At 42.3% G+C, this 18,422-nt stretch overlaps 1 protein-coding gene across 5 annotated transcripts in view; it reads right to left on the bottom strand.

Moving 5' to 3' along the window:
* INTS14 (integrator complex subunit 14) overlaps window positions 1–18,104 on the bottom strand; it is a 53,706-nt gene extending 35,602 nt beyond the window's left edge. For 2 of the 5 annotated variants that reach the window (XM_089666472.1, XM_089666476.1), the window contains exons 1-5: window positions 18,025–18,094; window positions 13,443–13,658; window positions 10,987–11,247; window positions 7,760–7,867; window positions 218–373 (exon numbers count right to left, since the gene is read on the bottom strand). In XM_089666472.1, coding sequence (XP_089522598.1) covers window positions 218–373; window positions 7,760–7,867; window positions 10,987–11,208 — 486 coding nt within the window. In that variant the 5' untranslated portion in view covers window positions 11,209–11,247; window positions 13,443–13,658; window positions 18,025–18,094. Of the gene's footprint in view, window positions 1–217; window positions 374–7,759; window positions 7,868–10,986; window positions 11,248–13,442; window positions 13,659–18,024 lie in introns of all 5 variants that reach the window. The other 3 variants (XM_089666473.1, XM_089666475.1, XM_089666474.1) reach the window with 3 other exon arrangements.
* Window positions 18,105–18,422: the final 318 nt, after the last annotated feature.

The raw sequence follows: 18,422 nt of genomic DNA, 5'->3' as shown, positions 1-18,422 counted from the left end.
CTAAAAAGATAACTGAATAAATTTTGGCCAAGATTTATGAAGAAAGATTATTTATTTGCAAAATTTCAGGTTTTAGCTGGCCTTGGAAAACCACCCCCCCAAAAAACAACAAAAATTGATTGGAAAAAAAATTGACTGGATATATGTAAATGCTTTTATCAAAAGCATGTAGTGCATGAAATCAATCAGCATTAAATATGCAGCACTCCGAGCTCACCTCGTCTAGGTTTGCCATGCACATGATGTAAAGTTTGGAAGGGAATGGAAATGGAAGAGGAAAGCGGTTGCTGTCACTGCGCTGGTTCAGGGTGGATAGAGAATGTTGCAGAGATCCTCTTCCTATGCCCAGACATCCATCTGTGACCAACACAACCTAACCGAAGAAAGACACAGTTTTTTTACTATATCGATCAATGTCTACATTCAGAATATCTAAGCAATATTCACACGTGTCTGTTTCTGTACAGTAAAACCCATGAATTCTACTGCATTAAAATGTATTTAAAAGTAATAATCTCTTTCTTTCCTATGTGCCTAGTTCACATGTAACCGCTGAAGATTAGTCTGTAGATATTAACCCCTTGCCCTCCAGAGGATTCCCCCCCCTTCATGACTAGGCCATTTTTTGAGTTATGGCGTTGCTTTATTTTAACTGACAAATTTACATCCTTTTTTTCCCCACGAATTGATTGTCAGCTCCCAGGATCAGGGCCCTCCTAACCCTCTTGTATTGAACTGTATTGTTGATGTATTGTCTCCCGTTATATTGTAAAGTGTTGAGCAAACTGTTGGAGCTATATAAATCCTGTATAATAATAATAATATAAATCCTGTATAGTAATAATAATATAAATCCTGTATAGTAATAATAATATAAATCCTGTATAATAATAATAATAATATAAATCCTGTATAATAATAATAATATAAATCCTGTATAATAATAATATAAATCCTGTATAATAATAATAATATAAATCCTGTATAATAATAATATAAATCCTGTATAATAATAATAATAATATAAATCCTGTATAATAATAATATAAATCCTGTATAATAATATAAATCCTGTATAATAATAATAATAATAATATAAATCCTGTATAATAATAATAATAATATAAATCCTGTATAATAATAATAATAATATAAATCCTGTATAATAATAATAATATAAATCCTGTATAATAATAATAATATAAATCCTGTATAACAATAATAATATAAATCCTGTATAATAATAATATAAATCCTGTATAACAATAATATAAATCCTGTATAATAATAATATAAATCCTGTTTAATAATAATAATATAAATCCTGTTTAATAATAATAATATAAATCCTGTATAATAATAATATAAATCCTGTATAATATAAATCCTGTATAATAATAATAATATAAATCCTGTATAATAATATAAATCCTGTATAATAATAATATAAATCCTGTATAATAATAATAAGTGAGCTTTCTTTCGGTGGTATTTGATCGCCTGTGCATTTTTTATTTTTTGCGCTATAAAGCAAAAAAAAAAAAACACTGACAATTTCAAGAAAAAAAAACAAAACAATATTTTGAACTTTTTGCTATTAAACATGTCCAGTAAAAACATTTTTTTAAAAGTCAAATTATCATAAATTTAGGCCAAAATGTATTCTGCTCCGTGTCTTTGCTAAAAAAAAATCCCAATACGCGTAAGTTAATTGGTTTACGTGAGTTATAGCATTTAAAAATGGCGGTATAAATAATGCGTTTTTTCTACTAGTAATGGCAGCGATCAGCGACTATTAGCGGGACTGCAGCGGACATCCTGACACTGGGAGGGGGGGGGACTAACTTTGTGTCACTGATATCCCCAGTGACATCAATACGGTGATCAGTGCTTAAAAAAAAGTATTGACACTGTACTAATGGCACTGGGCAGGAAGAGGTTAATGTGAGGAGCGATCAAAGGGTTAACTGTGTGCTGGGTGTGTTTTACTAGGGATGGGGGGGCGTGTTCTTCACTGTAAGCACACTGAATGGGATGGCTGTACTGTGCACAGCCATTCCAAGCAGTGTGCTCAAGCTGACAGGGAAGAAGATTGTTTGTAAATAATACAATCTTCCTCCCAGTCGGAGATGCTCGGTAATCACCAGGCGCCGGCGGGTAATTACCAGCCAGGACCCAGTGATTGACATCCGAGGCCGCGAATGGTGGCGCGGGTAGGGCGCGAGCGCCCCCCTACCCTGAAATGCAGAATGACGTATATATACACACACGTGATCCCTGTAGCAGTATATCTGCTATAGGGCGGTCCTTAAGCGGTAAAAAGGAATTCTCTATTAGGAAAAGAAGAAAGGGATTGTGTAACACATGTACTGTGGGAGATCCCAGGCTCCGCCCAGCCACTGTTTAAAGTGGTTCCAACACTCCAGTCACATGATCCGACTTGTTATTCTGACTTGAGGTACGACTTGCAAGACACAGATGTCTATGCAAGTCGCACCTAAAGAAGTGGCTCCGACCAAGTCAGAATCGCACTGATACGACCACTGTAACTGCAGATAATAGGGTGCGACTTGCAAGTTGCATGACATGGCAAATCGCATGCCAAGTCACACAGGGTATGACCGAAGTCTAAAGGCTGAAGGTTTTTTTTTTTTACCATAATGCATTTTCTGCATTAAAAGGTAAAAAACATTCTGCAAGCAGCTCCAACCCACCCCCCCATATTTACTAGTGGTGCCCCAAAATGCAAATTCTGGACCGAAACCAAAAATTCAGGGTGCATTTTGCCAAAAACTGAAGCTGAAAAGACAGATTTTGTAAAAAAGAAAAAAAGTGTTTATAAATATAAATATACAGTTGTGTTCAAAATAATAGCCGTCAGACATCACTAACCGGATCAATCACTGTTTTTGGTGGAAATGATATTTCTACATGGCAAATAATTTCCTAGCAGGTGTAGTAGAGTAATAGAAATCCAACAGACCCAACAGTCATGACATGCATGCTGCTGATTCTGTGTCATTGAATCACTCATTGAGAGGGGCGTGTTCAAAATAATAGCAGTGTGGAGTTCTATTAGTGAGGTCATTCATTCTTTGAAAAACAGGTGGCAATTATTGCCCTTATTTAAGGAAGGAAGGCAGCAAATGTTGTACATGCCGGTTACAGTGCATTTCTCTCTGAAATTCTGAGGAAAATGGGTCGTTCCAGACATTGTTCAGAAGAACAGCGTACCGCGATTAAAAAGTTGATTGGAGAGGGGAAAACATATAAAGAAGTGCAGAAAATGATCGGCTGCTCAGCTAAAATGATCGCAAATGCTTTAAAATGGCAACCAAAACCTGAAAGACGTGGAAGAAAGCGAAAAACTACCATGCGAATAGATAGAATAGCCAAAATGGCGCGGACTCAGCCAACAATCAGCTCCAGGAAGATGAAAGAAGGTGTGACGTTCCCTGTGAGGACTGTTACAATTAGAAGACGCCTATGTGAAGCCAAACTATCTGCAAGAAGCCCCCGCAAAGTCCCACTGTTGGGAAAAAGACGTGTGCTGAAGAGGTTACAATTTGCCAAAGAGCACATTGACTGGCCTAGAGAGAAATGGCGCAACATTTTGTGGACTGATGAAAGTAAGATTGTTCTTTTTGGGTCTAGTGGGCGGAGACAGTTTGTCAGACGACCCCCAAACACTGAATTCAAGCCACAGTACACTGTGAAGACAGTGAAGCATGGTGGTGCAAGCATCATGATATGGGTATGTTTCTCATACTACGGTGTTGGGCCTATTTATCGCATACCAGGGATCATGGATCAGTTTGAATACATCAGAATACTTGAAGAGGTCATGCTGCCTTATGCTGAAGAGGAAATGCCCTTGAAATGGGTGTTCCAACAAGAGAACGACCCCAAACACACCAGTAAATGTGCAACATCTTGGTTCCAGACCAACAAGATGGACGTTATGGAGTGGCCAGCCCAATCCCTGGATCTTAATCCAATAGAAAACTTGTGGGGTGACATCAAAAATGCCGTTTCTGAGGCAAAACCAAGAAATAGAGAAGAACTGTGGAATGTGGTCCAATCATCCTGGGCTGGAATACCTGATCACAGGGGCCAGAAGTTGGGGGACTCCATGCAACACAGATGTACAGCAGTTCTCAGAAACAGTGCGACTACAACCAAATATTCATGAAGTCATTCAAAGGAAAGAAAAATCTTCAAACATTTCTCAGTTTATATAGTGAATGTTTGAGTTTGTAAAGAAGAATACAAACACTGCGATTTCTTTGAACCATCTAATATTCACTTTTCTTCCATTTTTTTAGAGGAACAACACAAATTTGATGTATTTTTCTTCATGTTGTGATTTGGAATATAATGTGTTGTGTTCCCAATGCATTTGTGTGGATGGAAATAAAAGATAGATAGATAGATAGATAGATAGATAGAGAGAGATAGTATTATGTTCAACTTTTTAAATTAATATCATGAATTTAAAATGAATATGAATTTTCAGCACCTTTTCAGCCAACTGCATTAAAACAAAAAAAAAACACACCAAAAAAAGCATCCCTTTAAATTCAATGTATTTCTTCACAATGGTCTGTTGCGCTTCCCTTGTGGTGTTAGAAATCCTGCTTGCTCCTTCCTACTTTTTTGTATGAGAAACAATGATCTTGATCCATTGTCTCTACCCTCCCTCCCTGGGACAAATCCTACTTGATCTACATCTACAGTATTCATTCCGGCATTAGGTCTTTTAGTCTATTTGCCAAAACTTTTGCATATAGATTAGTATCTGTATTTAATAGGGAAATCGGTCTATAACTTAAATAGTGTTTGTCATATTTGCCTTTCTTATGTATGAGTACCACATGAGCTTGTAGGGATTCCCATCTCATTTTCATCTCTCCTCCCAATGCATTCATATACAGGTGAAACTCGAAAAATTAGAATCTGGTGCAAAAGTTCATTTATTTCAGTGCAGCAACTTAAAAGGTGAAACTAATATATGAGACTCATTACATGCAAAGCAAGATAGTTCAAGCCGTGATTTGTCATCATTGGGATGATTATGGCTTACAGCTCATGAAAACCCCAAATCCACAATCTCAGAAAATGAGAATATTACATGCAATCAATAAAACAAGGATTGTACATAGAACAATATCGGACCTCTGAAAAGTAGAAGCATGCATATGTACGCAGTACTTGGTTTGGGCCCCTTTTGCAGCAATTACTGCCTCAATGCAGCGTGGCATGGAAGCTATCAGCCTGTGGCACTGCTGAGGTGTTATGGAAGACCAGGATGCTTCAATAGCGGCCTTCAGCTCTTCTGCATTGTTCGGTCTCATGTCTCTCATCTTTGTCTTTCAGCGAGTTTGCTGGCCAATCAAGCACAGTAATCCCACGGTCATTGAACCAGGTTTTGGTGCTTTTGGCAGTGTGGGCAGGTGCCAAGTCCTGCTGGAAAATGAAGTCAGCATCCCCATAAAGCTGGTCTGCGGAAGGAAGCAGGAAGTGCTCCAAAATCTCCTGGTAGACGGCTGCGTTAACCCTGGACTTAATGAAGCACAGTGGACCAACACCAGCAGATGACATGGCTCCCCAAATCAACACAGACTGGAAACTTCACACTGGACTTCAAGCATCTTGCAGTGTGTGCTTCTCCATTCTTCCTCCATACTCTGGGTCCTTGGGCCTCTCCATTCTTCCTCCATACTCGGGGTCCTTGGGCCTCTCCATTCTTCCTCCATACTCGGGGTCCGTGGGCCTCTCCATTCTTCCTCCATACTCGGGGTCCTTGGGCCTCTCCATTCTTCCTCCATACTCGGGGTCCTTGGTTTCCAAATGAGATGCAAAACTTGCTCTCATCAGAAAAGAGGACTTTGGACCACTGAGTAGACCGGGTTTGTTTTTAATAGACCGGGTTTGTTTTTCTTTAGCCCAGGAAAGTCACTTCTGACGTTGTTTGTTGTTCAGGAGCGGCTTGACAAGAGGAATACGACATTTGAAGCCCATGTCCAGCATCCGTCTGTGTGTGGTGGCTCTTGATGCACTGACTCCAGCCTCAGTCCACTCCTTGTGAAAGTCCACAACACTTTTGAATGGCCTTTTCCTGACAATCCTCTCCAGGCTGCGGTCATCCCTGCTGCTTGTGCACCTTTTTCTTCCACAGTTTTCCCTTCCACATAACTTTCTATTAATGTGCTTTGATACAGCACTTTGGGAACATCCAACTTCTTTTGCAATTACCTTTTGAGGCTTTCCCTCCTTATGGAGGGTGTCAATGATGGTGTCAGGTCAGCAGTCTTTCCCATGATTGTGATTCCTACTGAACCAGACGGAGAGACCATTTAAAGGCTCAGGAACCCTTTGCAGGTGTTATGGCTTAATTAGCTGATTAGAGTGAGACACTTTGAGCCGAGAATATTGCACCTTTTCACAATATTTTCATTTTCTCCGATTGTGGATTTGGGGTTTTCATGAGCTGTAAGCCATAATCAACACAATTATGACAAATCACGGCTTGAACTATCTAGCTTTGCATGTAATGAGTCTACCTCATAGATTAGATTCACTTTTTAGGTTGCATTACTGAAATAACTGAACTTTTGCACTATATTCTAATTTTTTGAGTTTCACCTGTATGTCCTCAATTTGGGTAGTAATATTTCTTCATATTTTTTATAGTATATCACCGTATATCCATCGGGTCATAAACTTTTCCCAGCAGTACTTTTTAATACTAGATGTATTTCTTCCTGAGTTATTGGTATTTCAAGGGATTTTAATTGTTCTTCACTTAATTTTGGCAAACTTGCCTTTTTTATATATGCCTGTCTTCTTTCTGTGTTTTTTTTTTTTTTACTTCCTCCTCTCCTATGGTACCAGGAGGCTCAATATTATATAGCTTATTATAGTATTCTTTAAACACTTTTACTATATCTTTAGTTGAATACACTAATTCTCCTTTATTATCTCTTTTCTCTATACGATTCCTAGATTTTTTCTTCCTCTGAGCCCTCATTAAATACTTTCCTGGTCTATCATCCCATCTATATCTCTCAAATGTCATTCTGTTATACACTCTCCTCTTAACTTCTTCCAGGAAATTATTTAATTCTTCTCTTTTATATATTATCTTCTGCATAATCTCTTTTGTTACTATATGTTTATGTATCTGCTCTAGATCACAGAGTTCACCCAGAAGCGTGTTTATTTTATCTCTTCTTTCCCTCTTCTTCTTTGCTCCTATGGCCGTTAAGATTTCCTGACACCAAGAGAAAAAAAAAAGGTGACGGGCGGGATCCCTAGCCGATTGATAAACTAAGCTCTGTTGCTGTGTGGAGAGGAGTTTGCCCCTGTCTTCCAATCAGCTTTCAGAGCTCTCCTGAGTTCTGCAGTGTGTAACTTCAGCTCTCTGCCCCCTTTTTTCTGAACTTTCAGACAAGATATAAATATTGGACTTTGAACGGATGTACAGAGATGAGTGCAGATAAACATGTACAACTTGTAGGAGGATTTGTTTAATCTCTGTGTACCACCTGAGGCCAGTCACTTCACTGGTTTACAACCTTTTTAAATCCACAGCAAGAATGACTGCACTAGACACAGAGAACAGAGCATTTAATTCATTCTCACGGTTTCATTCGCTACGTTGAAATGGTATCTTAAGGATCTTTAAAAGAAATATACTTAGAAATGGAGAAGGTGACATAGGCAGATCACACGGTGGGGGACGGTACCATTAACTTACCTGGCAAGGAACAATTGCCCCCCATTCCTGTTGGACCACATTGGACACTCCTTGAAGAGCAGACTCTAAGCAGGTCTTGTCATAATCATCCATATTACTCAGTGCTTCCTGGGAGATAAAAAAATAAAAACAATTTCAATCCCAACTGCAGCCAATTTTGTTTTTTTTTTTAAAAAGCTCAATGCTTTTTTTTATCCCATGCTTTACATTGCAGAGGAGAGATGTGGGGTCTTATTGACCCCATATCTCTCCATAAAGAGGACCTGTCACTAATTATTTCTATCACAAGGGATGCATGCATTTCTTGTTATAAGAATAAAAAAGTGATTAAATTTTTTTTTAAAAAGGGACGGTGCAAAAAAAAAAACAAAACATTGAATAATTAAAAAAAAAAAATTTAAAGTGCCCCCATCCCTCCGTGCTCGCACGTAGTGGTAAACACATACGTAGGCCATGTCCACATATGTAAATGGTGTTCAAAACCACACACGTGAGGTATCGCCACGAACGTCAGAGCGAGAGCAATAATTCTCACACTAGACCTCCTCTGTAACTTTACACTGCTAACCTGTAGAAATTTGTAAGGCATCACCCATGGAGATTTTTAAGTACCGCAGTTTCACACCATTCCACGAGCATGCGCAATTTTAAAGCGTGACATGTTGGGTATCTATTTACTTGCCGTAACATCCTCTTTCATATTTTACAAACAAATTGGGGTATATATTGTTTTTTTTATCAAAGTGTATTTTTTTCCAAAAAATATATATTCAATTTTAAAAACTGCGCACTTTGGTTTTTGTCCAAGTGCATTTTGAAATTTCGGGTTTCGGTTTAGGCACCAGAATTTTAATTTCAATGCACCTCTAATTTTCTTTACTAACTGATGCGATCGCTGTCAGCGTTGTATAAACTGTGCATAGCATCAGCTACATACAGTAGACAGCACTGTGGTCCGGCAGCGGTACGGGGCTTCCTGTCTGCTGCCGGAGCAAAATTAGGTCGGGCAATGAATACAAGGCTCTTATTGGCTGAGTTGGGGATCATGAAGACACCAGAGGAAGCCTTATATTCAATCATAAAAATGTAAGGCTTCTTGTGAATGGCTGAGCAGTGCACAGTGCGACTCGAGTTTATTTCTGACCACTGACGGAACACAGCGCTGTATGCTGTATGCAGCTGATGCTATATACAGTGCTGACACCAGCAGCATCTGTTAGTAAAGGAAATGGATTGTTTGGGCCAGCTTGGGCCAACCACAGCACCCCCTGCCTGGAGTTACAAATAGAAAGTGCAGCGCTAGTAAATACTATATGCAAAATGTCTCATAATATATCCACTGAAGGAAATTTCCTGATGAAGTCACGTGTAACCAATCGTGACATAACGCGTAGATACGCTTGTGGGAGGAGCCTAACGGACCGCGTGGTGACGTCATATCCGGCGTCGGCGCCATCTTGGTGCACCTAGTGAGGACCCACACAGATAGTACACCCATGGTGTGGTGAAATGTCTATATTGAGCTGCTAAATGTGTTCGTACTAACATCCGGAAGTACTCGTGGGATACATATTGATCAGAAAAGGAAGTAACACCGCTATTGCTGAGGAGGTCCCATGGTGTCCTGGGAGGATAATAAAAAGAGGCTTCTTTATCTAGCTCAGTGGTCCTGAGGGGCCTGGGCAGGAAGGTGAGGGGGCACCCCTGTCATTGTGGATTCAGTGTCAAACTGGGAGCACTTGCATGAAGATTGCCGTGTGTTTTATTCACTTTGTATTAAGAGGAATCACAACACTATATATTTATTTATTTCACCTTCAGTGGATATATTATGAGACATTTTGCATATAGTATTTACTAGCGCTGCACTTTCTATTTGCAACTCTTTGACTGTATTTGGTGCCAAGGTTGGGACACCCAAGTGCTGGCTGCTTATTATTAATCTATTAATTGGTATTATCCTATACTATTGTGAATAGCGCAGGGGTACTATATATTTTTACAAATATATATATTAACCCCCTGCCTGGAGTTTGCGTGTTCTCCGTGTGCCTGTGTGGGTTTCCTCCGGGTACTCCGGTTTCCTCCCACCCTCCAAAGACATGCTGGTAGGTTAACTGGCTCCTGTCTAAATTGTCCCTAGTATGTGTATGTATGAATGTGAGTTAGGGACCTTAGATTGTACACCCCTTGAGGGTTAGGGACTGATGTGAATGTACAATATATATGTAAAGTGCTGCGTAAATTGACGGCGCTATATAAGTACCTGAAATAAAGTGAAAACAAACCTCTCAGCATTTTAGAGCCAACTGTGTCCCCAATGGAAGTTTTTTTTTTCTGCATCCTTTGATGGAAGTTACCAGAGAAAAAGTGAGGGAAAATCTCACCACTTTTTGTGTATTTGATGAGAGCGGGGGGAGGGGGGTTGAACAGAACAGGAAGCGAGAGGACCCCCTCTTCCCAATAGGGACACAGACAGCAATAAACTACCAGCGCACGCTCACTATGCAAAGCAAATTTTCACCTCCCAAGAGAGTTTTTAGTTACCTTAAAAAAGAAATCCGGGCAAAATTTTTATTTTCCCCATGCATTGTGGCTGTGCTCACACTAATGGAATAAATGCTCGTTTTTGTCTATGGGCTCAGAATGCAAAGATATATTTACCTCCTCAGGAACTCTCTACCCCAATTTATCAGACTATCGCCTACTCTGCTCACTTTTAGGCGATCTCTGAAAACCTATCTCTTCAGGGAAGCCTATCCTGCCCTCAGCTAATACTGGAATCTTCTACTCCTCCTACCAGTCCATCCCCCACAGTTACTACCTTTTGTACCACTAGCCCCTCCCTCTTAGATTGTAAGCTCCCAGGATCAGGGCTCTCCTATCCCTCTTGTATTGAACTGTATTGTTGTTGTATTGTCTCCCGTTATATTGTAAAGCGCTGAGCAAACTGTTGGCGCCATAAATCCTGTATAATAATAATACCTAATCCACCACTCTCACCCCCCTGCAAGCTGGCGGTCTTGTGATGCTGTTCCTGATGTCATCACACACACAGACCAGCCCTGGAGGAGCAGGAACAGTCCACTGCTGTACGCGGGGGAGCACGGGTTTCCGGAGGATCAGAGGAATGGGTAAGTATAGCTTTTCCTTGAACCCCTGGACAAAATGAGCACTTGGCTTCAGCTGATAGGCATCCCCGCATCTCAGTTCCCTGTCTGGTATACCTGCAGTGTGTTGTAATCCCTGGTGAAAGGAACCATCAATTCCCACAACGATGAGAAGACAACCAAGGCTGTGAATTCCAGCTTGTAGTTGGTGGCCATGTGTTCAAAGAGCATGGTGAGTCCATGTGCTGCCAGGTGCTTGCGCTGGAACTCTTCTGTCCCGTCCACTGGCACGGGCCTGGTCATGGAGAGAGACACGTCCATCACCACCACCGTAGGCATGGTGCCTCAGGGGACTTCCTGGCAATCTGAGAAGAAAACCTGCAACATACAAGACAGACAGGGATCAGTTACCTTCAATGTTCAATGATTGGCCAATGGCCGTTTGGCGGCTTCAAATGTGTCTCTGCATTCTGGGTGCACGCCATTTGGCTAATGCAGAGCGGCGCAGCAGTGCGATCTGTCACCGGCCGTGCACCTCGGACACGGCCGATGACAGATCCGAGTACCGGCTCCCATTGCTGGTACCATGTGACCTGCTGTGACCAATCACAGCAGGTCACATGACAGTTGTATACAATGGATGGCTTCATTCATGATGCCATCCATTGTATACTAGTGCCTAGCTGTGAATGGTCACAGCTAATCACATGCACATGTCATGTGATTAGCTGTGACCAAATCACAGCTAAGCACAAAAAAAAAAAAAAAAAGCTGAATGAATCGATTTCATTCAGGTAAATGCTTGCTTATAGCAAAGTAATTCTTTGCTATAAGCAAATTGTGTACAAAAAAAAAAAATACTGATCACTTCCCCAAAGTAGTACAATGTTACTATGGTAACATTGTACTACTTTGGTCATAGTAAAATATGAAAAAAAAATCTTAAAAAAAATAAAAAAAAATGTAATAAAAAATTTAATATAATAAAAAAATTAAAAAAAAATATATATATATATATATTTTTTTTTTCATACTGTCACCAGTCAGTGTCCCTGTTAACCGCCATGCCAGTTATATGATGACGCTGTACTGCACTGGTGACAGTATGTAAAAAAAAAAAATAGTGAAAATAATTTTTTTAATTTTTTCATTTTCCGAAAAATTATGACAAAAAAATACAACTTCAAAAAACTCGCCATGCCTATTATGAAGTATGTTGGACTGTCTACTCTGCAAAAAGGGGTCATTTGGGGGATATCTGTACTGTTCTGACATTCTTGGACCTCAAGAAATTAGATTGGCTGTCAGTACTTCAGGATTGATCAATATTCAGATCTATACCATAGTTTGTGAACTCTATAACTTTCCTACAAACTAAATAATACATCCTAATTTGGGTTATTTTCACCAAAGACATGTAGCAGAATACATCTCGGCCTAAATTTATGAAGAACAATTATTTATTTGTAAACTTTTATAACAGAAACAAAGAAAAATGTGTTTTTTTTCAAAATTTTTGGGTTTTTTTTTGTTAATTTAGCAAAAAATAAAAACCCCAGCGGTGATTAAATACCACCAAAAGAAAGCTCTAGTTGTGTGAAGAAAATGATAAAATTTTAGTTTGGGTACAGTGTTGTATGACCGCGCAATTGTCATTCAAAGTGTGAGAGCGCTGAAACCGGAAAACTGGCCTGGGCAGGAAGGTGTAAAATTGCACGGTATTGAAACGGTTAAAGTGGATGGAAACAGTAACAGATGTTATGGTTGCATATCAGAAGACAACTGTCATTTTTGTTAGTTCATAAGAGTTATTAGCACTGAAATCAGCATAAAAGGAACAATAATCAATGCCGACATATACATACACCTACGTTGTACACATGCAATCAAAGGAATAGATAAGACAAGGTCTCTGTCATGCAGCATACATAGAAGGAATACATTACATGGACAATTATCTAGTTTTGGAGTTGCTGAAGACACATGAAATGAGAGATCCAATGCCAGATTGTTCACAGGACTAAGTGCAAAAAGATATACCAAAGTCCATCAAACTAGAGTAAAATTGGTTGAGAAGTCAAAAAACCTAAACCCCAAGGGGTCCATGCATGAAAAGTTGGTTGAACAAACAGAATATGGCAAATTTTGTTGGAGCTACTGCAGCTGTGCTCTCTGTCAGTGATTGCCGCTAATTGGCGGGACACAGGCAGTAACCACCGGCTGTGACCCCGGCGACTGACATCCACAGCCGTGATCGACGGGACAGGTAGGGCGGAGGCGCGCCTCGCGCGCGCCCCCTACCTGTTATGCAAACACACGATTTAAAATGTGGTTGTGCCGCCCTGCCGCCGTATTTCTACAGTGGCTGGGCGGCATGTGGTTAAAGTGCATTTTTGAAGAGTAGCAGTGTGAAAGGGCCCTAAGGGGGTTAAAAAATAAACAAATAAAAGGGGTGGGGTGAATTGAAGTTTTTTTTTTGTTGTTTCTCTCTAGATCTGTGTTAACAGAGCACCTTCATTTTTGATTTGTCTTTTTTTCTAATTTTGCTCCAAAATGTTTTTTTTTTTCTTAACCTTTTTACAGATGACCAACGCTGTGTCGGTTTCCGTGTCGTTTCCAGTCGGGCGGCATGCGCGGTTTTACATCACACATCGATTACAGTGAAACCGGATGTCCATCTGAAAGCTGGAAGGTGGAGCAGCACTGCAGTTCACAGATGAGGCTCTCTTTGTCTGTACCAGCTCTGTGCACACACAGTGTAGTCCCGTGAGGGCGGATTCAGAAAGATCCTGGAAGGCAAGGAGACAAGTTTGGTATTTAACTACTTGCCAACCGCAGATAGCCGAATGACGGCTACACTGTGGCCGGCCAGTTCTGGGAGGGCGTCATATGACGTCCTCCCAGAACACGCTCTCCTGCGTTCCCCCAGGGGGCACGCACCCGGCGATCTCCATGATCGCTGTGTCCTACGGACACAACTGATCACGTGATGTGGTAAAAGGCCAATCATAGCGGCCTTTTACCACATGATCAGCCGTGTCCAATGACACGCTGATCACCAGGAAATGCAATTGCCGGTTCTCGGCTGCACTTTCCTTGCGCTGTCAGAGCGTGAGGAAAGTACTGCCGAGAACCAGCAGTTGTCAGAGCAGGGATCGGCACCGATCATCAGTGCCCTGATGATCAGTGCCCAGCAGTGCCACCCACCAGTTCCGCCCACCTGTGCCCAGCAGTGCACCCACCTGTGCCACCCAGAAGTGCCACCTACCTGTGCCCACCAGTGCCACCCACCTGTGCCCACCAGTGCTGCCAGTCAGTGCCACCAGTCAGTGCCCAGCAGTTGTGCCAGTCAGTGCCCAGCAGTTGCACCAGTCAATGCCTAGCAGTGCCACAGTCAGTGCCCAGCAGTGATGCCAGTCAGTGCCACCTATCAGTGCTGTCTATCAGTACCCATCATCAGTGCCACCTATCAGTGCTATCAGTACCCATCATCAGTGCCGCCTATCAGTGCTACCTCATTAGTGCTGCCTATCAGTGCCCTTCAGTGCTGCCTATCAGTGCCCACCAGTGTAGCCTATCAGTGCTGCCTCATCAACACACATCAGTGAAGGAGAAAAATTACCTGTTTGAAAAATTTTATAATAGAAACAAAGAAACTTTTTTTTTTCAAATACTTTGCAATTTTTTTGTTTATAGCGCAAAAAGTAAAGTTCCCAGCGGTGATTTAATACCATCAAAAGAAAGCTCTATTTGTGAGAAAAAAAATTATAAATATTTCATATGGGTACAATCTTGCATGACCGTGCAATTGTCATTCAAAGTGTGACAGCGCTGAAAGCTGAAAATTGGCCTGGACAGGAAGGGGGTATAAGTGCCCGGTAGGCAGGGGTTAAAGAGAAAAAAAAAAATATTCCCTTTACCATCAGTCCAATGACACCCCATGCGTCTAGAAAATGTGTGTGTGTTCACAGCTGCCAAAATGCATGGTACTGCAGCACCATGCGGTTTGCTGCGGCCCGATTTTAACCATTTGCGGACCAGAGATGTACCAATATGTTGCTGGACTTCCAGTGGTTATACCAGGATGAAGCTGCAGGCATCATTCCAGGATCGTTTTTTGCGGCCAACGGTCAGCTCTCCTGTAAAAGCAGGGGTGGGCAACTGTGGCCCTCCAGCTGTTGAACTACAAGTCCCATCATGCCTCTGCCTTTGGGAGTCATGCTTGTAACTGTCAGTTTTGCAATGCCTCATGGGACTTGTAGTTCTACAACAGCTGGAGGGCCACAGTTGCCCACTCCTGCTGTAAACGCAATCCTAGCAGCTAATTAGCCACTGGATTTCATTTCCAAGCCACAGGAGGTGATGTCCCCTCCTGCGGCTCTCACAGACCCTTTTGTCCCACTGGGAGACCCGAGTGTTCAGCCAGCTAACCATACAGCTGATTGGATACCAGAATGCCTCTCTATGGTCTAAGGCTAGGTTCACACCCATACAGTTTGCGTTTGACCTGTTTCTGCGTTGCGTTTTGCAGGGTTTTTTTTCCTTGTTGCTAGTCAGATTTAAAATGCAAAAATAAACTACATGCTTTTCTGCAGCGTTTCCATTGAAGTCTATAGAACCAAAAACGCAACTTTTTGCATTGAAAAAAGTCCTTGACCCTTTCCAGAAAACGCACCTGGTGAAAACGCGCAGATGTGACTATTTCATCTACTTACACAAACTATGGGACACTGTTCCCCCACTGACACTAACAATGGGGCACCATTTCTCCCACTGACACTAACAACGGGGCACCATTTCTCCCACTGACACTAACAACGGGGCACCATTCCTCCCACAATGCGGCACCATTCCTCCCACTGACACCAACAACGGGGCACCATTCCTCCCACTGACACCAACAACAGGCACCATTCCTCCCACTGACACCAACAACGGGCACCATTCCTCCCACAATGCGGCACCATTCCTCCCACTGACACCAACAACGGGCACCATTCCTCCTACAATGCGGCACCATTCCTCCCACTGACACCAACAACGGGCACCATTCCTCCCACTGTCACCAACAACGGGGCACCATTCCTCCCACAATGCGGCACCATTCCTCCCACTGACACCAACAACGGGCACCATTCCTCCCACTGACACCAACAACGGGCACCATTCCTCCCACTGTCACCAACAACGGGGCACCATTCCTCCCACAATGCGGCACCATTCCTCCCACTGACACCAACAACGGGCACGATTCCTCCCACTGACACCAACAACGGGGCACCATTCCTCCCACAATGCGGCACCATTCCTCCCACTGACACCAACAACGGGGCACCATTCCTCCCACAATGCGGCACCATTCCTCCCACTGTCACCAACAACAGGGCACCATTCCTTCCACTGACACCAACAACGGGGCACCATTCCTCCCACTGACACCAACAACGGGCACCATTCCTCCCACAATGCGGCACCATTCCTCCCACTGTCACCAACAACAGGGCACCATTCCTTCCACTGACACCAACAACGGGGCACCATTCCTCCCACTGACACCAACAACGGGGCACCATTCCTCCCACAATGCGGCACCATTCCTCCCACTGTCACCAACAACAGGGCACCATTCCTTCCACTGACACCAACAACGGGGCACCATTCCTCCCACTGTCACCAACAACGGGGCACCATTCCTCCCACTGTCACCAACAACGGGGCACCATTCCTCCCACTGACGCCAACAACAGGGCACCATTCCTTCCACTGACACCAACAACGGGGCACCATTCCTCCCACTGTCACCAACAACGGGGCACCATTCCTCCCACTGTCACCAACAACGGGGCACCATTCCTCCCACTGACGCCAACAACGGGGCACCATTCCTCCCACTGACGCCAACAACGGGGCACCATTCCTCCCACTGACGCCAACAACGGGGCACCATTCCTTCCACTGACACCAACAACGGGGCACCATTCCTCCCACTGTCACCAACAACGGGGCACCATTCCTCCCCCTGACGCCAACAACGGGGCACCATTCCTCCCACTGACACCAACAACGGGGCGAATCAGTGATCACATGAATAGTAGTAAGCAAGATGTCACTTCTGACATCATTGCTTTCTACGTGTGAAATCTGTGAATGATCACAGAGATCACATGGTACAGGGCTATTCACAACAGCCTTGTACCATGTGACAAGCTATGACCAATCACAGCTCTCACAGTATTTCTCAATGGCTGCAAGAATGCAGACAGAGAGAAAGAGAAATGATTGCTTTTACAGCCTTTATGGGTGTAAAAGCAATCAGTGTAGAAAGAAAAAAAAAAATCTTCATCACCCCCTGCAAGTAGTACAGTGTCACCATGGTGACACTGTACTGCTAGGGTGACAGTATGTTAAAAAAAAAACATAAATAAAATAAAAATTTAAAAACATTTTTGAAAAATTATAATTTTTGGTTATAAACTAATTTGGGTTATTTTTTTTTACTAAAAAAGATAACTGAATAAATTTTGGCCAAGACTTATGAAGAAAGATTTGCAAAATTTTATAAGAAAAAAGAACTTTTTTTCAAACTTTTTAGACTTTTTCAGAAAGAAAAAAAAAAAAGTGGTGCAGGAAAAGCACGTTTTTGTGCTCTATTCCCCCCCAGCACAGGAACGCGCCGCCCTCATTAGATGCGTGTGGGTACCATTAACTGCTAACGGCATCCCAGACATATCTAAAAAACACTTTTGCGCCACTACTGCGGTTATCACCTACTGGATTTATTTTTGCGTGTTCCCACACATTCGGCAGACCATTGAAATAAACAGGCTGATCAAAACAAAAACCAAACAAAAAACACACAATGATGCGCAGGAACGCACAAAATCACGCACGTCCTGGGGTGAACCGGCCCTGAAGGAGCCCCACTAATACGTTTCGTCTTTAGTTATACTTTAACTAGAAGATATATAAAAGTAAAACACAGACTGGCTGCCCTCTTTCAGGCTGAAAACCCCTCCCCCTCCAACCTCGGAGCCACATGGAGTCTGCACACCAGAAGAAGGCTGGTGAACTATCACTCCCAGCATGCCTCCGCCTGCTACAGCCCCCCTCAACACCATAACACCCCGACCTGTTCCCGAATACAGCCCCACTCACCTCCCCTCCCCCAATGATCGACTATACACAACCCGGACAGCTTTCTACAGCTCACCAGCATCTGTGCAACACTAACAGCGTCCCCCCGGCAACATACACAGAGCTACAAGGTTCCGGGAGAGATTGGATCCGCCTCCTGCACTGAGCATGTGCAAAGCTTAATATTTCCCCCCCCCATCTGTGACAGAAATTGTATAACAAAAGTTGAAAGTGCCCCCCAAAGTATGTGGTTTGCCCTTTCCTACCCACTTTACTAAGTACTTTTTGTTTCCAAGTTTAAATAAGTAGTTTTTGCTAGAAAATTACTTAGAACCACCAAACGATATATATCTATATCTATATATATAGATATATATATATAGATCTATATCTATATATATAGATATAGATCTATATCT

This window comes from Staurois parvus, unplaced genomic scaffold (assembly GCF_062004578.1).
Source record: "Staurois parvus isolate SC_StPar_1 unplaced genomic scaffold, SC_StPar_1.0 ptg002726l, whole genome shotgun sequence".
Classification (NCBI taxonomy): Eukaryota; Metazoa; Chordata; class Amphibia; order Anura; family Ranidae; genus Staurois; species Staurois parvus.
The sequence above is the reverse complement of the archived record's forward strand: the minus strand, read 5'-3'. Positions and strand labels throughout refer to the sequence as shown.